Source organism: Myotis daubentonii, chromosome 2 (assembly GCF_963259705.1).
Source record: "Myotis daubentonii chromosome 2, mMyoDau2.1, whole genome shotgun sequence".
Lineage (NCBI taxonomy): Eukaryota > Metazoa > Chordata > Mammalia > Chiroptera > Vespertilionidae > Myotis > Myotis daubentonii.
Window position 1 is genome coordinate 113,706,282 of NC_081841.1, and position 13,879 is coordinate 113,720,160.

Sequence of the window (13,879 nt, forward strand, 5' to 3'; positions counted from 1 at the left end):
TATGGTTAACATTTTTGTTATGTGAAATATAAGTTGCTGAGGAAAATATTTAGCTTCAGTACATTGCAAAAGATATAACAAGGAGGAAAAAGTAGAATTTCTACCATTAACTTATATACAAAGGTATACAGCAGCGGGTCTCAACCTGTGGGTTGTGACCCCTTTGGCGGTCAAATGACCCTTTCATAGGGGTTGTCTAAAACCATCCTGCATATCAGATATTTACATTACAATTCATCACAGTAGCAACATTACAGTTATGAAGTAGCAACGAAAATAATTTTATGGATGGGTCACAACATAAGGAACTGTATTTAAAGGGCCAGAAGGTTGAGAACCACTGGTATACAGTAATGCAATATTGATAATACAATAAACCATAACCATAAGTGGAAACAATTTAAATGATAACACAGTGATGTTGAGGGTTCCATGAAAGGGGCAGTCTAATTTTGTTCTGTTGATGGCATCATATATTGGCACAATGCTTCTAGAAAGCAGTTGAACACTATGTATCAGGAGTCTTTAAAATGGGCATCCTCTTTGACTCAGAAATCATATTTACTGTAAAGACGTTCACAGAAAATAAACCCTAAATATGGATAAAGTTAAGCATAAAGATATTGCCAGAAATGTATTTATCATAAATAGTAAAATCCTATCTAATAAAAGACAAAAGGGTAATTAACCATACCTCTGCTACGCTTACCATTGGCTAATCAGGGCAATATGCAAATTAACTGCCAACAAAGATGGCGGCCAGCAGCCATGCAGCTGAAGTGAGCAGGAGGCTTGCTTGCTCCAGTGATGGAGGAAGACAAGGTTCCCCGCCTGCCACGGCCCAGCTCTGAGCCCGAAAGCAACAATGTTTCAATTATAGAAGCTAAACAAACCCCAGATACCTGCTTTCAGCTGGCCGCGGCCTCAGAGCTGGGAGCGCCAGTGATGGCAACAATGTTTCAATTATAGAAGGTAAATAAATCCCAGAAAAAAAGAAAAAGAAAAAAAGGAGAGGCTCGTAGCTTCAGTCCCGGCCAGCCTGAAAACGGCTCTCAGCCACTCACCCAGACTGGCCAGGCACCCCAGTGGGGACCCCCACCCTGAAGGGGGTGTGACCAGCTGCAAACAGCCATCAGCCCCTCACCCAACCTGGCCAGGCCCCCAAGTGGGACCCCGACCCTGATTCGGGACACCCTTCAAGGCAAACCAGCCGGCCCCCACCCGTGTACCAGGCCTCTATCGTATACAGTAAAAGGGTAATATGCAAACTGACCCTAACAGCAGAAAGACTGGTAATGACTGGTCATTATGACACACACTGACCACCAGGGGGCAGACGCTCAATGCAGGAGCTGCCCTCTGGTGGTCACTCGCTCCCACATGGGGGAACTCTGCTCAGCCACAAGCCAGGCTGATGGCTGCCAGTACAGCGGTGGTGGTGGGAGCCTCTCCTGCCTCCTCAGCAGTGCTAAGGATGTCCAAATGCAGCTTAGGTCTGCTCCCCGCTGGCAAGTGGACATCCCCCGAGGGCTGCCGGGCTGGCAGAGGGATGTCTGACTGCCATCTTAGGCCCAAATCCCCGGGGAGCAGGCCTAAGCCAGCAGGTGGTCATCCCCTGAGGGGTCCCAGACTGCGAGAGGGCACAGGCTGGGCTGAGGGACCCCCGCCCTCGAGTGCACAAATTTCTGTGCACCAGGCCTCTAGTAGTAGTATAAACAACTTAAATGCTCAACAGTTTCATAAAAATTAAGAAGACTGATATACATTTATTTAATAAAATGTTGGGTAGTTTTTACAACTAAATTTTAAATAAAACTGATAAATAGAAAATGTAATGTGCTATAATGTTACATTTTAAAATTAGTATTTAATGATAGTATTTCTATTTTATCTTTTCAGTTTATCTTTTTCAATTTATTGGAGCCAGAGTTTTATTTTTCCATCATTTTTTTTTTGTTATTATTAAATTAAATCTTTATTGTTCTGATTATTACAGTTGTTCCTCTTTTTTTTGTCTTCCGCTTCTTAAAGGATACCTTTCAGCATTTCATATAATACTGGTTTAGTGGTGATGAACTCCTTTAGCTTTTCCTTATATGTGAAGCCCTTTATCTGACCTTCAATTCTGAATGATAGCTTTGCTGGATAAAGTAATCTTGGTTGTAGGTTCTTGCTATTCATCACTTTGAATATTTCTTGCCACTCCCTTCTGTTGAGAAATCAGCTGACAGTCGTATGGGTACTCCCTTGTAGGTAATTGACTGTCTTTCTCTTGCTGGTTTTAAGATTCTCTCTTTGTCTTTTGCTCTTGGCATTTTAATTATGATGTGTCTTGGTGTGGTCCTCTTTGGATTCCTTTTGTTTGGGGTTCTCTGCGCTTCCTGGACCTGTAAGTCTATTTCTTTCACCAGAAATTTTGGTAATCTACCTATCATTACACACATACGTATATTTAAACACACACACCAAATAAACACACATAATTTTTTATTTCTTCAGAACGACTTAGTAGGTTCATGGGAGAAATTTGAGTTCCAATACCAGTCTTAAATGTATTTGCAGTGTCATTTAACTGCCATTTTCACATGTGGCCTCTTTTCATTTTCCTTGCTCAAATCCTGGGTCAGTGCTATTGGCTATTTACTCTTACGTTTTATAGAAAATATATATGCTGGCATCCTATCTAATAAAAGAGAAACATGGTAATTGGCGTATGACCGCTACCCTTCCCATTGGCTAATCAGGGCGATATGCAAATTAACTGTCAGCCAAGATGGCGGCCGGCAGCCAGGCAGCTTGAAACTAACATGAGGCTTGCTTGCTTCAGTGACGGAGGACTCCAATGTTCCCCGCCTGCCTTGCTGGCCTCTGAGCCTGCTGTCTGAAACATTGTAACAAATATAGAAGATAAACAAAACCCCAGAAACCAGCTTTCAGTGAGCCGGGATCTCAGAGCTGGAGTTGATACAGTGTCTCGATTATAGAACCCAGCAGAGGCCTCAGAGCTGGAGCCAGAGCTAAAGCTGGCCCAGAATAAAAAAAGAAAAGAAAAAAAAACGAGTAGTTAGGAGCTTCAGTCACCCACGAGCCTGAAAACAGCCCTCAGCCCCTCACCCAGACTGGCCAGGCACCTCAGTGGGGACCCCCACCCTGGTCCAGGACACCCTTCAGGGCAAACCACCCAGGCCTCTATCCTATATAGTAAAAGGGTAATATGCCTCCCAGCACCAGGATCAGCAGAGCCATGAGGCCTCCCAGCACCGGGATCAGCGTGACAGGGGGCAGCGCCCAAACCCCCTGATCGCCCTGCGGCTCTGTGTGTCACAGGGTGCGGGGCCACAACCTCCCTATCCGCCCTGCTCTGTTCGTGACAGGGGAAGGCGCCCCAACCTTCTGATCAGCCCTGCTCTGTGCGTGACAGGGGGGAGCTCCCGAACCCCCTGATCGCCCTGCAGCTCTGTGTGTGACAGGGTGCGGTGCCCCAATCCCCTCCCCCCCCCATGGGCCCTGCTCTGTGTGTGACGGGGTAGAGCCATAACCTCCCCATCGGCCCTGACCTGAGTGTGAGAGTGGCGGTGCCCCAACCCCCTGATCGGCCCTGCTATGTGTGTGACAGGGGGCGGTGCCCCAACTCCCCTATTGGCCCTACTCTGTGAGTGACACGGGGGAGCTCCTCAACCCCCTGATGGGCCCTGCTCTGTGCGTGACAGGGGGAGCTCCCCAACCCCCTGATCAACCTTGCTCTGTGCGTGACAGGGGGTGGCTCCACAACCTCCCCATCAACCCTGCCTTGAGTGTGACAGGGGGTGGTGCCCCAACCCCCCAATCGGCCCTACCCTGAGCTTGACTGAGGGTGGCATTGCAACCTCCCAATCTGCCCTGCTCTGTGCATGACAGGGGGCGGTGCCCCAACTCCCCAATCGGCCCTGCTCTGAGCCCAACCAGGGGCTGCACCTAGGGATTGGGCCTGCCCTCTGCCACCCGGGAGCAGGCCTAAGCCAGCAGGTCGTTATATCCTGAGGGGTCCCAGACTGTGAGAGGGCACAGGCCAGGCTGAGGGACCCCCATTCCCCCCCGAGTGCACAAATTTTTATGCACCGGGCTTCTAGTCTATAATAATAAAAGAGTAATATGCAAATCGACCCAACAGCCGTCTGGACAACCTTCCAGGCAACCTTCCAGATGAAGCCGAGGTTGCGAGGGCCTACTCTTGCATGAATTTCATGCATCGGGCCTCTATATCAAATAAAACATTTCCTTTGTGTACAATGTCACCAATAAGATCAAGTTTTACCCAATTTTTAGATTTTAGTATTTTGATGTATGACATCAAATTTTATTACTTTACAGTTTAAATGCAGTGTATAAGATGCAAACACTAATTTATGCATGTTTTGTTTTCTAAGCATATTGTATCTTGTGTAGGGACATAGCAGTAATGTCATAGCATGTTTACAGTCTAATCCCATAAAAATAATGCTATTAATAAGTATGTTTTTTTCTTTTTTCTTTTTAAGTCATTATTAAGAAGCCCAGAAGTGGTGCAGTTTTTACAGAAACAACAACAGCTATTAAATCAGCAAGTTTTGGAGCAAAGACAACAACAGTTTTCAGGAACATCAGTGTGAGGGAATTTATTAAGAAGCTCTACATGTTTTTTTATCTTATTGTAGTAGACAAAAATATTTTTATACTAAGATAAGTGGGGTAAGATATGCCAGAACATAAGCAGTTATTTTCCTGTAAATATATGTGTGCATTTGGGGATAAATAGGGATTGCACTTTATGCAACTGATCTTTTCAGATCATCATAAATTTGAAGAAATCAGCTTATCTTTTCAAAATAACATTTAATTACAATGTGTTTTTAACAAAATGTTCTTCTGTCTTTGTTACTAAAGATTTTGAAGCAGTTACTTTCTGTGAAAGTTATGAAGTTTTAATTGACATTAATCTTGGATCTAACTCAGTGGTTTTCATCAAGGGGCAGTTGGAAATGTTATGGGTATGTTTCACAGTGACTGTGAAACCTGCTGGCTTTTAGTGAATGAGCCAGGAATGCTACATGTTCTGCAGTATTTGGAATGGCCCTCTTAAGAAACACTGATAGCTACCTGTGATGAAAAAATATATTGGGGCACTTTTTGCAGTTAAGACTGGAGCTGTCAAAGAGGTAAGCATACTTTATATCTGTAGGGAAAGTTAAATTGTTAAATATCTGTGAAATTAGTGTGTATATATATCTGTTTTTAGTAATGTGCTAGTGAAACCTGAGAGGGATTAACAGTACACTGGAATGAATGCACCTCCACAAGTTCGCTTCTCTTTTTCATGTTACCTGTTAGTGTTGATCTCTTTTAAAGCAGACACTGTTGTGTGTTGAATTTGTAAACAGTATAGATGTAGTTCATCCTACCAGTGCCAGGACAAAATTATTTTTTTAATACTCATGTATTTTTCAAAAAGAGATCCTGAAAATAAGAATAACATTCCAGCATTTTGTCATTGTTTTTAAAAATTGAGCTATATTTAAAACTCTGTTATTCCTAAATAATGTTCAAAGAATGACGCTAATATATATAGTTACTTCTTTTCTTATATTTTTTTCCTAGGAAAACTTTTAAAAGGCAAACCTATCAATAAGAGTAACAAATTACAGTATGTCCAGTGTTAGGACAATAAATGTAGGTGTCTCAAGTTTAACTGCAAAAATGTGTTAGTTTCTTGGTTTTTAAGCTCTGAAATAGATAAGTTAAACTGAGTCATGGCTGTACCAAGAAGTACTTAAGGAGAGAAAGAATCTTTTTGTTCATTTTTATATGCTTTAGACTTGCATATCTGTGCAAAAACACTTTTACCAATATTATTCATTAAAGTTCACTTGTTGACCTTTGGGTTGTCTGATTCACTTACTCTATTCTGTAGTTGCTTCAGACTGGATACAGAGGAATTAATTTGCATTTGTAATTAACTGTTTCTTGTTCTCTAGCTTATGGTGTTGGGAGCTTTATTGAATCCCTATAGGGCCGTGGTTGGCAAACTGCAGCTCGCAAGCCACATGCGGCTCTTTGGCCACTTGAGTGTGGTTCTTCCTAAGCCTTAGGAGTATCCTAATTAAGTTAATAACAGTGTACCTACCTATATAGTTTAAGTTTAAAAAATTTGGCTCTCAAAAGAAATTTCAGTCGTTGTACTGTTGATATTTGGCTCTGTTGACTAATGAGTTTGCCGACCACTGCATAGGGTAAGTTAACTTTTATGTGGGGAAAAAAAGTCAACTGTGCTTTTATAAATGGAATAGGAAGAATAGGAAAGGATGGAACGAGGCCAGTGAGAACTGAATTAAAACAAAAGGGATTTCATGTAATACTGACAGGAGTGAGAAGCAGAATTAGGTAAATAGGGTACAGGGTGGAAGAAGGAGGAATCGTGGAGCTAGCTGAAACCACAAAATGTTTTGCAGAATAACAAGATAGCAGAAAAATAAGATGTTTTGAGACAAGGATGTTTTTCTTACAAGTGCAAAATAAAATGTTGCAAAACGGCTAGGAACTAATCAGAGAGTGGCACAGATAGACAAAGAATGGGCCTTTAGCAGATACAAGGGGAATAGCATAATGTTTTGGCGGCAACCCATTTGGATCCCCTCCCTGAGCAGGGAGCCTGTGTTTGCTTGCAATAAACTCCTGCCTTGTTTGAACTCCTCTCCTCCATGGATTCATTCTTCAATTCCGTGAAACATGACCCTGGGAAGAATTCCTGCTCTCCGGTTCTGATATCAATATCACATGATTTCACTTACACATAAAATCTAATGAACAGAATAAACTGACAAACAAAATAGGTCCAGAGACATGGATTCATGTAGCAGACTGACAGATTTCAGAGGGAAGGGGGTGGGAAGAGATTAACTAAAGAATTTATGTGCATATATACATAGCCTATGGACACAGACAGTAATGCAATGAGAACCTGAGTTGGGGTGGGCAGGGTTGGGTGGAGGAGAGGAGTTGGGAGACATCTGTAATACTGTTCCACAATAAAATGTAAATTTAAAAATTTATATAGATTACCATCTTAAAGGGATTGAACTTTTATAGGTCAATTAAACAATTAGGTTTTTATTTATTTGAGTTAGATTTATTGTACTATGTCCCCAGTTTTTGATCCCTCCATATTTTCATGACTTATGTGATGTAATTTTGCTGCTTCTACCACCAGGAGGTTGAGTTTCTTTACCTACCTCTTAAATCTGGAGGACTGAACTTGTTTTGGTTAATAGAATGCAGAGGAAATAATATAATGCCAATCTGAGTAGACTTTCTTCCAAAGGTTTTGAAAACTTCTGCTTGTTCTTTTAGAACCCTACACAACTACCATGGTAACAAGCCTAGCCTGCTGGATAATGAGACACATGGCCCAGTCACCTGTTGTACCAGCCAATAGCTGGTAAACAGCCAGACATGTGAGTGAAGCTATGCTAGATAATCTGTCCCCAGCCAGCCTGCCAGCTGACCGCAGATACATTAGATACCAACTGAAATCAGCCAAGCCTACCCTAGATTGGCAGAACCACCCAGCTGACTTTTAGACTTGTGAGCAATAATAAATGCAGATGATTCTAAGCCACAGAATTTTGGAGTGGTTTGTTATGCAGCATTCTGAGACAGTAGATAACTGATATAAAATTTAGTGGCTTAAAACAATTTATTCTCACAGTTCTGAATATGACATATTATTGGTTCTGTAAATGCTTTCAAGTTTGGGTGTGCTAGACTGCACTTTTCAAAGATGGCCACTACAAAATCTTCTACCCCACATGCTCCTATGCAATGTGGTCCATTAAGAACTGGATGTTAGCCGAAACCGGTTTGGCTCAGTGGATAGAGCGTCGGCCTGCGGACTGAAAGGTCCCAAGTTCGATTCCGGTCAAGGGCATGTACCTGGGTTGCGGGCACATCCCCGATGGGGGATGTGCAGGAGGTGGCTGGTCGATGTTTCTCTCTCATTAATGTTTCTGACTCTCTATCTCTCTCCCTTCCTCTCTCTAAAAAATCAATAAAATATATTAAAAAAAAAAAAAAGAACTGGATTTTAGCTCAGCTAGCATGGCTCAGTGGTTGAGCATCTACCTATGGACCAGGAGGTCATGGTTTGATTCCCCATCAGGGCACATGCCCAGGTTGCGGGCTCGATCCCATGCGTGGGGCATGCAGGAGGCAGCCAATCAGTGTTTCTCATAATAGATGTTTCTCTTTCCCTCTCCCTCTCTGAAATAAAAATATATTTAAAAAAAACAACAACTGCATTTTACTTTTTTACCCCCTTGAATCTGGGTGGGCCCTGTGACTCCTTTGACAGAATATGGCAGAAGTAATGCTGTGCTAATTCATTTGAGGCTAGCAGAAAGGAGATATAAGTATAAATGCAGTATATTTATAGTGATAAAGGAATTCACTTGTTCCATTTTCTGGCAAAGTAATCAGCTAATATGGAGCGAGGGAGTTGATAATAAAAGGCTTTAGGAAAAAGGGAACAATTAGGAAGATAATGCAAGTCAGTGAGAGAGACCTGATATATTTTATCCTTTCATAGTAATAGAATTTTTGGTTAGGAACATAGTCACACAACAATATAGCTGATTCTCACATAAGATCTTACCAAAGAATCCAGAGACAAATGATTTGTGGATGATTTCATTTATATGTAGTACAAAAGTAGGTGAAACTATTATTGTTAGAACACAGGAGTGGTCACCTTTGGAAGGATATAAAGGGAGGGTTCTGCGGTTCTTATAATACTGTACTCTTTTTCTTTTCTTTGTTTTGGTCCTGGATGCTGGTTATGCATTTTTGTTGTCCATGAAAGTTTGGCAAGCTATACATTTATGATTTTTGCACTCTTCAGTATATATTTTTTATTTCAATTTTAAAAAATTTTAAGACTGTCATCAGCCCTTGCAACAGGATATGGCCATGTAAGTTATGGCCAATGGGAGAAGAGAGCCCATTTCCCCTCTTCATCCTGCTGCTTGGAATATGGACAAAGCATCAGATCACTTGTAGGACAAAGGAGGGCAATTCATTGGGGAAGGTGGAACAAGATAGAAGGATCTTGTGTCCTTGGTTGGCCTTGAGGAGCAACCATCATACTAGCCTGGGACCCACTGTTTTTGGGCTACTAAGTAAAAGAGCGATAGAATATCTTGTGTCTGCAATATTTATTTTAATGTGTATTACATTCAGCCAAACCTATATCCTAAATAATACTATAGTGCCGGGGTTCATGTCCCAGCATCAAGAAGGGTTCAGGAATCTGGAAAAGGGGCTGCGCATAGATGACATAGGAATCCAGAGACTAATAAAGAGTCCGGAGACGAGATATAATTTTGAAAGGCATTGGGGGTCAGAGGACCTTCAGCTAAAGGAACTGAAGAGAGTGCCTCCTTGTCTAGGACCCTTGCTTTTATTAACACAATTTGTCCTAAGGCAAGGTGGAGATAATACACTTCATAGGGTAAGGTTTCAAAGGGTACAGAAGCATTGTCAGTTTGTGGAATAGCCTACGGCTGTTCAGGTGTTTGGCCAGTAGGAGGCAATAACATGTAGATTAAGATGCCCTTTAACTGTCTGGCAGCCACAATCAATTTAATGTATCCTATTCAGGTTTGGGGAAATGCCTTTAGCCATTCCCAATAGGTGACTACATGTGTGACTCAACCCTGTTGAGTCCCCAAGTTTCATCAACCTTTTGATGAAACTCTTAAAATTATGACATGCTGGAATTGGTCTATGACACTATAGGTAAAAGGATTGATGAGAAGCATCAAAGATTTGGCCTCCTAGAAACCAGTAACCTATAATGGCAATCTGCAGTTATGTGACACTGTTTCATAGGGCTCAACCACCCATAGTAGCAGGAAAGAGAGATTGCAAGCTTATCTCGAATTCATTTAATGGAAGATGAATATAGGATGCTTTAAGACAGTACTTTCAGTAATGGATGATGATGTTCTGTCTTAGCATAAAAGATACAAGGACAACATGGAATGCAGTTTTCTATGACAGTGTAGAGAAAGTGTGGGAAGAATGAGAAAAGCATGAGATATTTAAGGTAGGAAGCAAATTGTACTAATTACAGACTTGGCTGGGCGCCGCCGTCCCGGAGCATGGAAGACCCACTCGGAACCCCTGAACTGAACCAACCAGGGGAAAAAAGGAACTCCTGATGGAGACCTGTCATTTACTCCATCCTTTATAGTGATGCTACAGGACAGAGAGGAATGGATAAAAACATTGGTGAGCAACTCAATAAAGCTTATGAAGCTTACCGACAGGCATGCATGGATAGAGATTCTGCAGTAAAAGAACTACAGCAAAAGTTCACTGCAATTTAAGACTGTGAGGCCCCTCTTTGAGAAGTCAATGTGCTACATCCATTCAAGAACATTCTGTCAAGCAGATGCATTTGAGTATTTCAAATTAATAAGGGAGACAAAGACAAGGCAGCAGACTGAAAACTATGAGCAGAGAATACGTGAGCAACAGGAACAGCTGTCACTTCAACAAACTATTATTGACAAGCTAAAATCACAATTCTTGTGAATTCCAGTCGAGATAACAGTTACAGCTGTAGTCCCCTGCTTGAAGACAGTGAAGCAAGGAAGAATAATTTGACCCTTGATCAGCCACTTGATAAAGTAAAATCAGGAATACCAAGAGAAAAAGAAAGGAAAGAAGACAAGAGGTTTCTTCTCCTAGAAAAGAAACTTCACCAAAGAGTTTTGACAGTCCTGTATTCATGAAAGGAGTTACATAGAGAAGACTTTCTGGGATCTGAAAGAAGAATTTCATAGAATATGCATGCTAGCAAAAGCTCAAAAAGACCACTTAAGCAAACTTAATGTCTCAGCCACTGCAGCTGGAACACAGTGCTCGGTGCCTATACAGTGTACGGATAAAGCAGATAAACAAGAAGCGCTGTTTGAGCCTCAGGCTAACGATGATATAAATAGAAGTGCATCCTGCATCACATCTGTCACACCAAGAGGACTGGGCCAAGATGAAGAGTACACCTCTTTTGAATCACTTTCTAAATTCAATGTCAAGTTTCCACCGATGGACAGTGACTCTACTTTCTTGCATAGCACTTCAGAAAGACCCAACATCCTTGGTCCTGCTGCATCTGAGGCTGTGTGCCAAGATAAATTCAATATAGATATCAGAGACGACCTGGGAAACTTTGTTAAAACAGAAGAAACTTTATTTGAAATTCAGAGAATTGACCCCATAGCCTCAGCTATACAAAACCTTAAAACAACTGACAATACAGAATCCTCAAATCTTGTAAACACTTGTATCAGGACCACTCTGGATAGAGCTCCGTGTTTGCTACCTGCATTGTATGTAAATACATTACCACTTGAGGACCTGTCTCATACACCTTTTCCTTCGCTTGATTCCCCAGGAAAAGCTGTCCGAGGACCACAGCAGCCTGTTCGGAAGCCCTTTCCTAATCAAGACAGTGACTTATCATCGGTACTAAGTCGCACAGGCTCAGAACTGCATATACCTCGAATATATATATATATATATATATATATATATATATATATATATATATATATACACATATATGGTGAGATTTCAATTTATTGGTAGCTTTTGAACCTATACATAGCTGGCACTTTAGGACCTTGACATTTGTAGTGTTGAAGGTGCTCTGTGCATCATCACACATGCTCTGCTGTCTTCCACCTGAGGACAAAAGAGCACTGGTATCCTATATGGCACCCCTCCTCTTCACACCCCATTAGGACCTACCACACTTTCAATGGAGAGAGAGAGAGAGAGAGAGAGAGAGAGAGAGAGAGAGAGAGAGAGAGAGAGAGAGAGAGAGAGAGAGAAGGCGAGGCGTGGGGGAAGGAGGCGCGGTGAAGAAAACATGTATAGTTGTAGAAATCTGACTTCACAACCATTATTTCTACCAAAATGCTTAGCCTTCTCCATATGGCACCCCCTAATCCGTTTTGTTTTCTTGAGTTTCAGAACCTAGTATTTTATTTTAGTTTGTAATGGTCATATAGCGATTGAGATTATGTAACAAAAAGGAAAACATGAAAAGTCCCGCCTCAACCTTGGAAGCAACCTGCAACCTCTCCTCCTGGCCGAGGCGGTTAAATCGCGCCGCCGGCCGGGTCAGGAAGCAGGGACCGCACAGGCTTAGCGCACCTTCCTTCCTCTCTACCCCTCCAGCTCCTGCCGGTCTCTCCTGCTCTCAAGAGGCCGGGCGGCCACGGGCTTTGGTACCCCGCCCTCCCTCCTCCGCCCCACCCGCCCATCGCACAAAGCCCAGGGAGACCCGCGCGCGCAGCGGGCCCCACGGACAGGAAAGGCGGCCTCTCCCAGGAGCGGTCCGCGAGCGCGTCAAACCTCAGTTCTTGAGCATCCCCCATATAGAACAATTCGTTTCTCAACCACGTTCATGGAACAATGTCTCAGTTGTCGAAAAAACTGATTCTCCAGCTGACAACCCTTTCATGCCGATACCTGTATGATCAGTCACATGTCTCTCAGGTCACAAAGGACAGAAGGCTCAAGTATGAGTCAGTTTACCACTACACCTCATTGTTGTTAACATCTCAGGAAATTGTGCTGTAAATATTTTCATGTGTTTTTGTTTTTGAAACCACTTATTATTAAATATGTACAGTAAGTCACCATGTGTCCTAAGAGGGTTAGTGATAGCAGCAAAGTGAAAAGGAAAGTTGTGCGAACAATGATAGAGTTTAAGAAGGAAATAATTGCAAAGTATGATAGAGGTATTTGAGTGTCTGATCTGGCTACCCAATATGGCATGGTAAAATTGATGATTAGCACAATTTTAAAATATAAAGAGGCCATCAAGAGTGTTCATGTTACTAACAGTGTGAAAGTGCTCATGAAACAACAATCACAGGCAATTCAGAAAAGTTAAAATGCAATCATTTGGGGGTCTTGAATGGATTAATTCAATTTACATTATTTCTTACTAGAGGCCCAATGCATGAAATTTGTGCGTGGGGGAGGGAGGGCCCTCAGCCCAGCCTGCACCCTCTCCAATCCAGGACCCCTTGGATCCCCTGTGGGATCGGGCCTAAACCAGCAGTCGGACATCCCTCTTGCAATCTGGGACCGCTGGCTCCTAACCACTCACCTGCCTGCCTACCTGATCACCCCTAGCCACTCTGCATGCCTGCCTGATTACCTCTAACTGTCTCTGCCTCAGCCCCCACCACCATGGCTTTGTCCGGAAGGACATCCGGAAAGATGTCTAGAAGACATCTGCTCTTTCTGGTCTAATTAGCATATTATCCTTTTATTAGTATAGATGGGAAAAATGAATCCTTTTTCGAACAAATTGCTTCTCAAACAGACTTCTAGAACAAATTGTTAGAGAACCAAGTTTCCACTGTACAAAGAATCATAACTAATGTTACCAAAAATTATACATGAAGTACATACATGCATACATACAAAATTGGCAGTTGCTTCCATACAGGAAAATTGGGGCACTGGTGTTCTGGGTTAGAGGTATGGGGAGCTCAGTGGTTGGGAGACCATCTTTTGCAAAAATAATCCTTTGTACTCCTTGAAGTTCTATCATGCATATATGACATTTTCAAAAATGTTTACTTACTACAAACTGAAATTTTTTAAAAATGTATTTTATTGATTTCAGAGAGGGAAAGGGATAGAGAGACAGAAACATCAATGATGAGAGAGAATCATTGACTGGCTGCCTCCTGCGCACCCCCCCACCAGGAATCGAGCCCACAACCCAGGCATGTGCCCTTGGCCAGAATCGAACCTGGGACCCTACGGTCTGCAGGCCGACGCT

At 42.4% G+C, this 13,879-nt stretch overlaps 1 protein-coding gene and 1 pseudogene across 3 annotated transcripts in view; both read left to right on the top strand.

Moving 5' to 3' along the window:
• RFXAP (regulatory factor X associated protein) overlaps positions 1–13,879 on the top strand; it is a 79,987-nt gene that overhangs the window by 10,411 nt on the left and 55,697 nt on the right. The window contains exons 3-4 of one of the 3 annotated variants that reach the window (XM_059684318.1): positions 4,518–4,624; positions 4,903–5,895. In XM_059684318.1, the coding sequence (XP_059540301.1) occupies positions 4,518–4,624; positions 4,903–4,909 (114 nt within the window). In that variant the 3' untranslated portion in view covers positions 4,910–5,895. Of the gene's footprint in view, positions 1–4,517; positions 5,896–13,879 lie in introns of those variants that run through there. The other 2 variants (XM_059684319.1, XM_059684320.1) reach the window with 2 other exon arrangements.
• LOC132225872 (TRAF family member-associated NF-kappa-B activator-like) lies at positions 10,149–11,580 on the top strand (annotated as a pseudogene).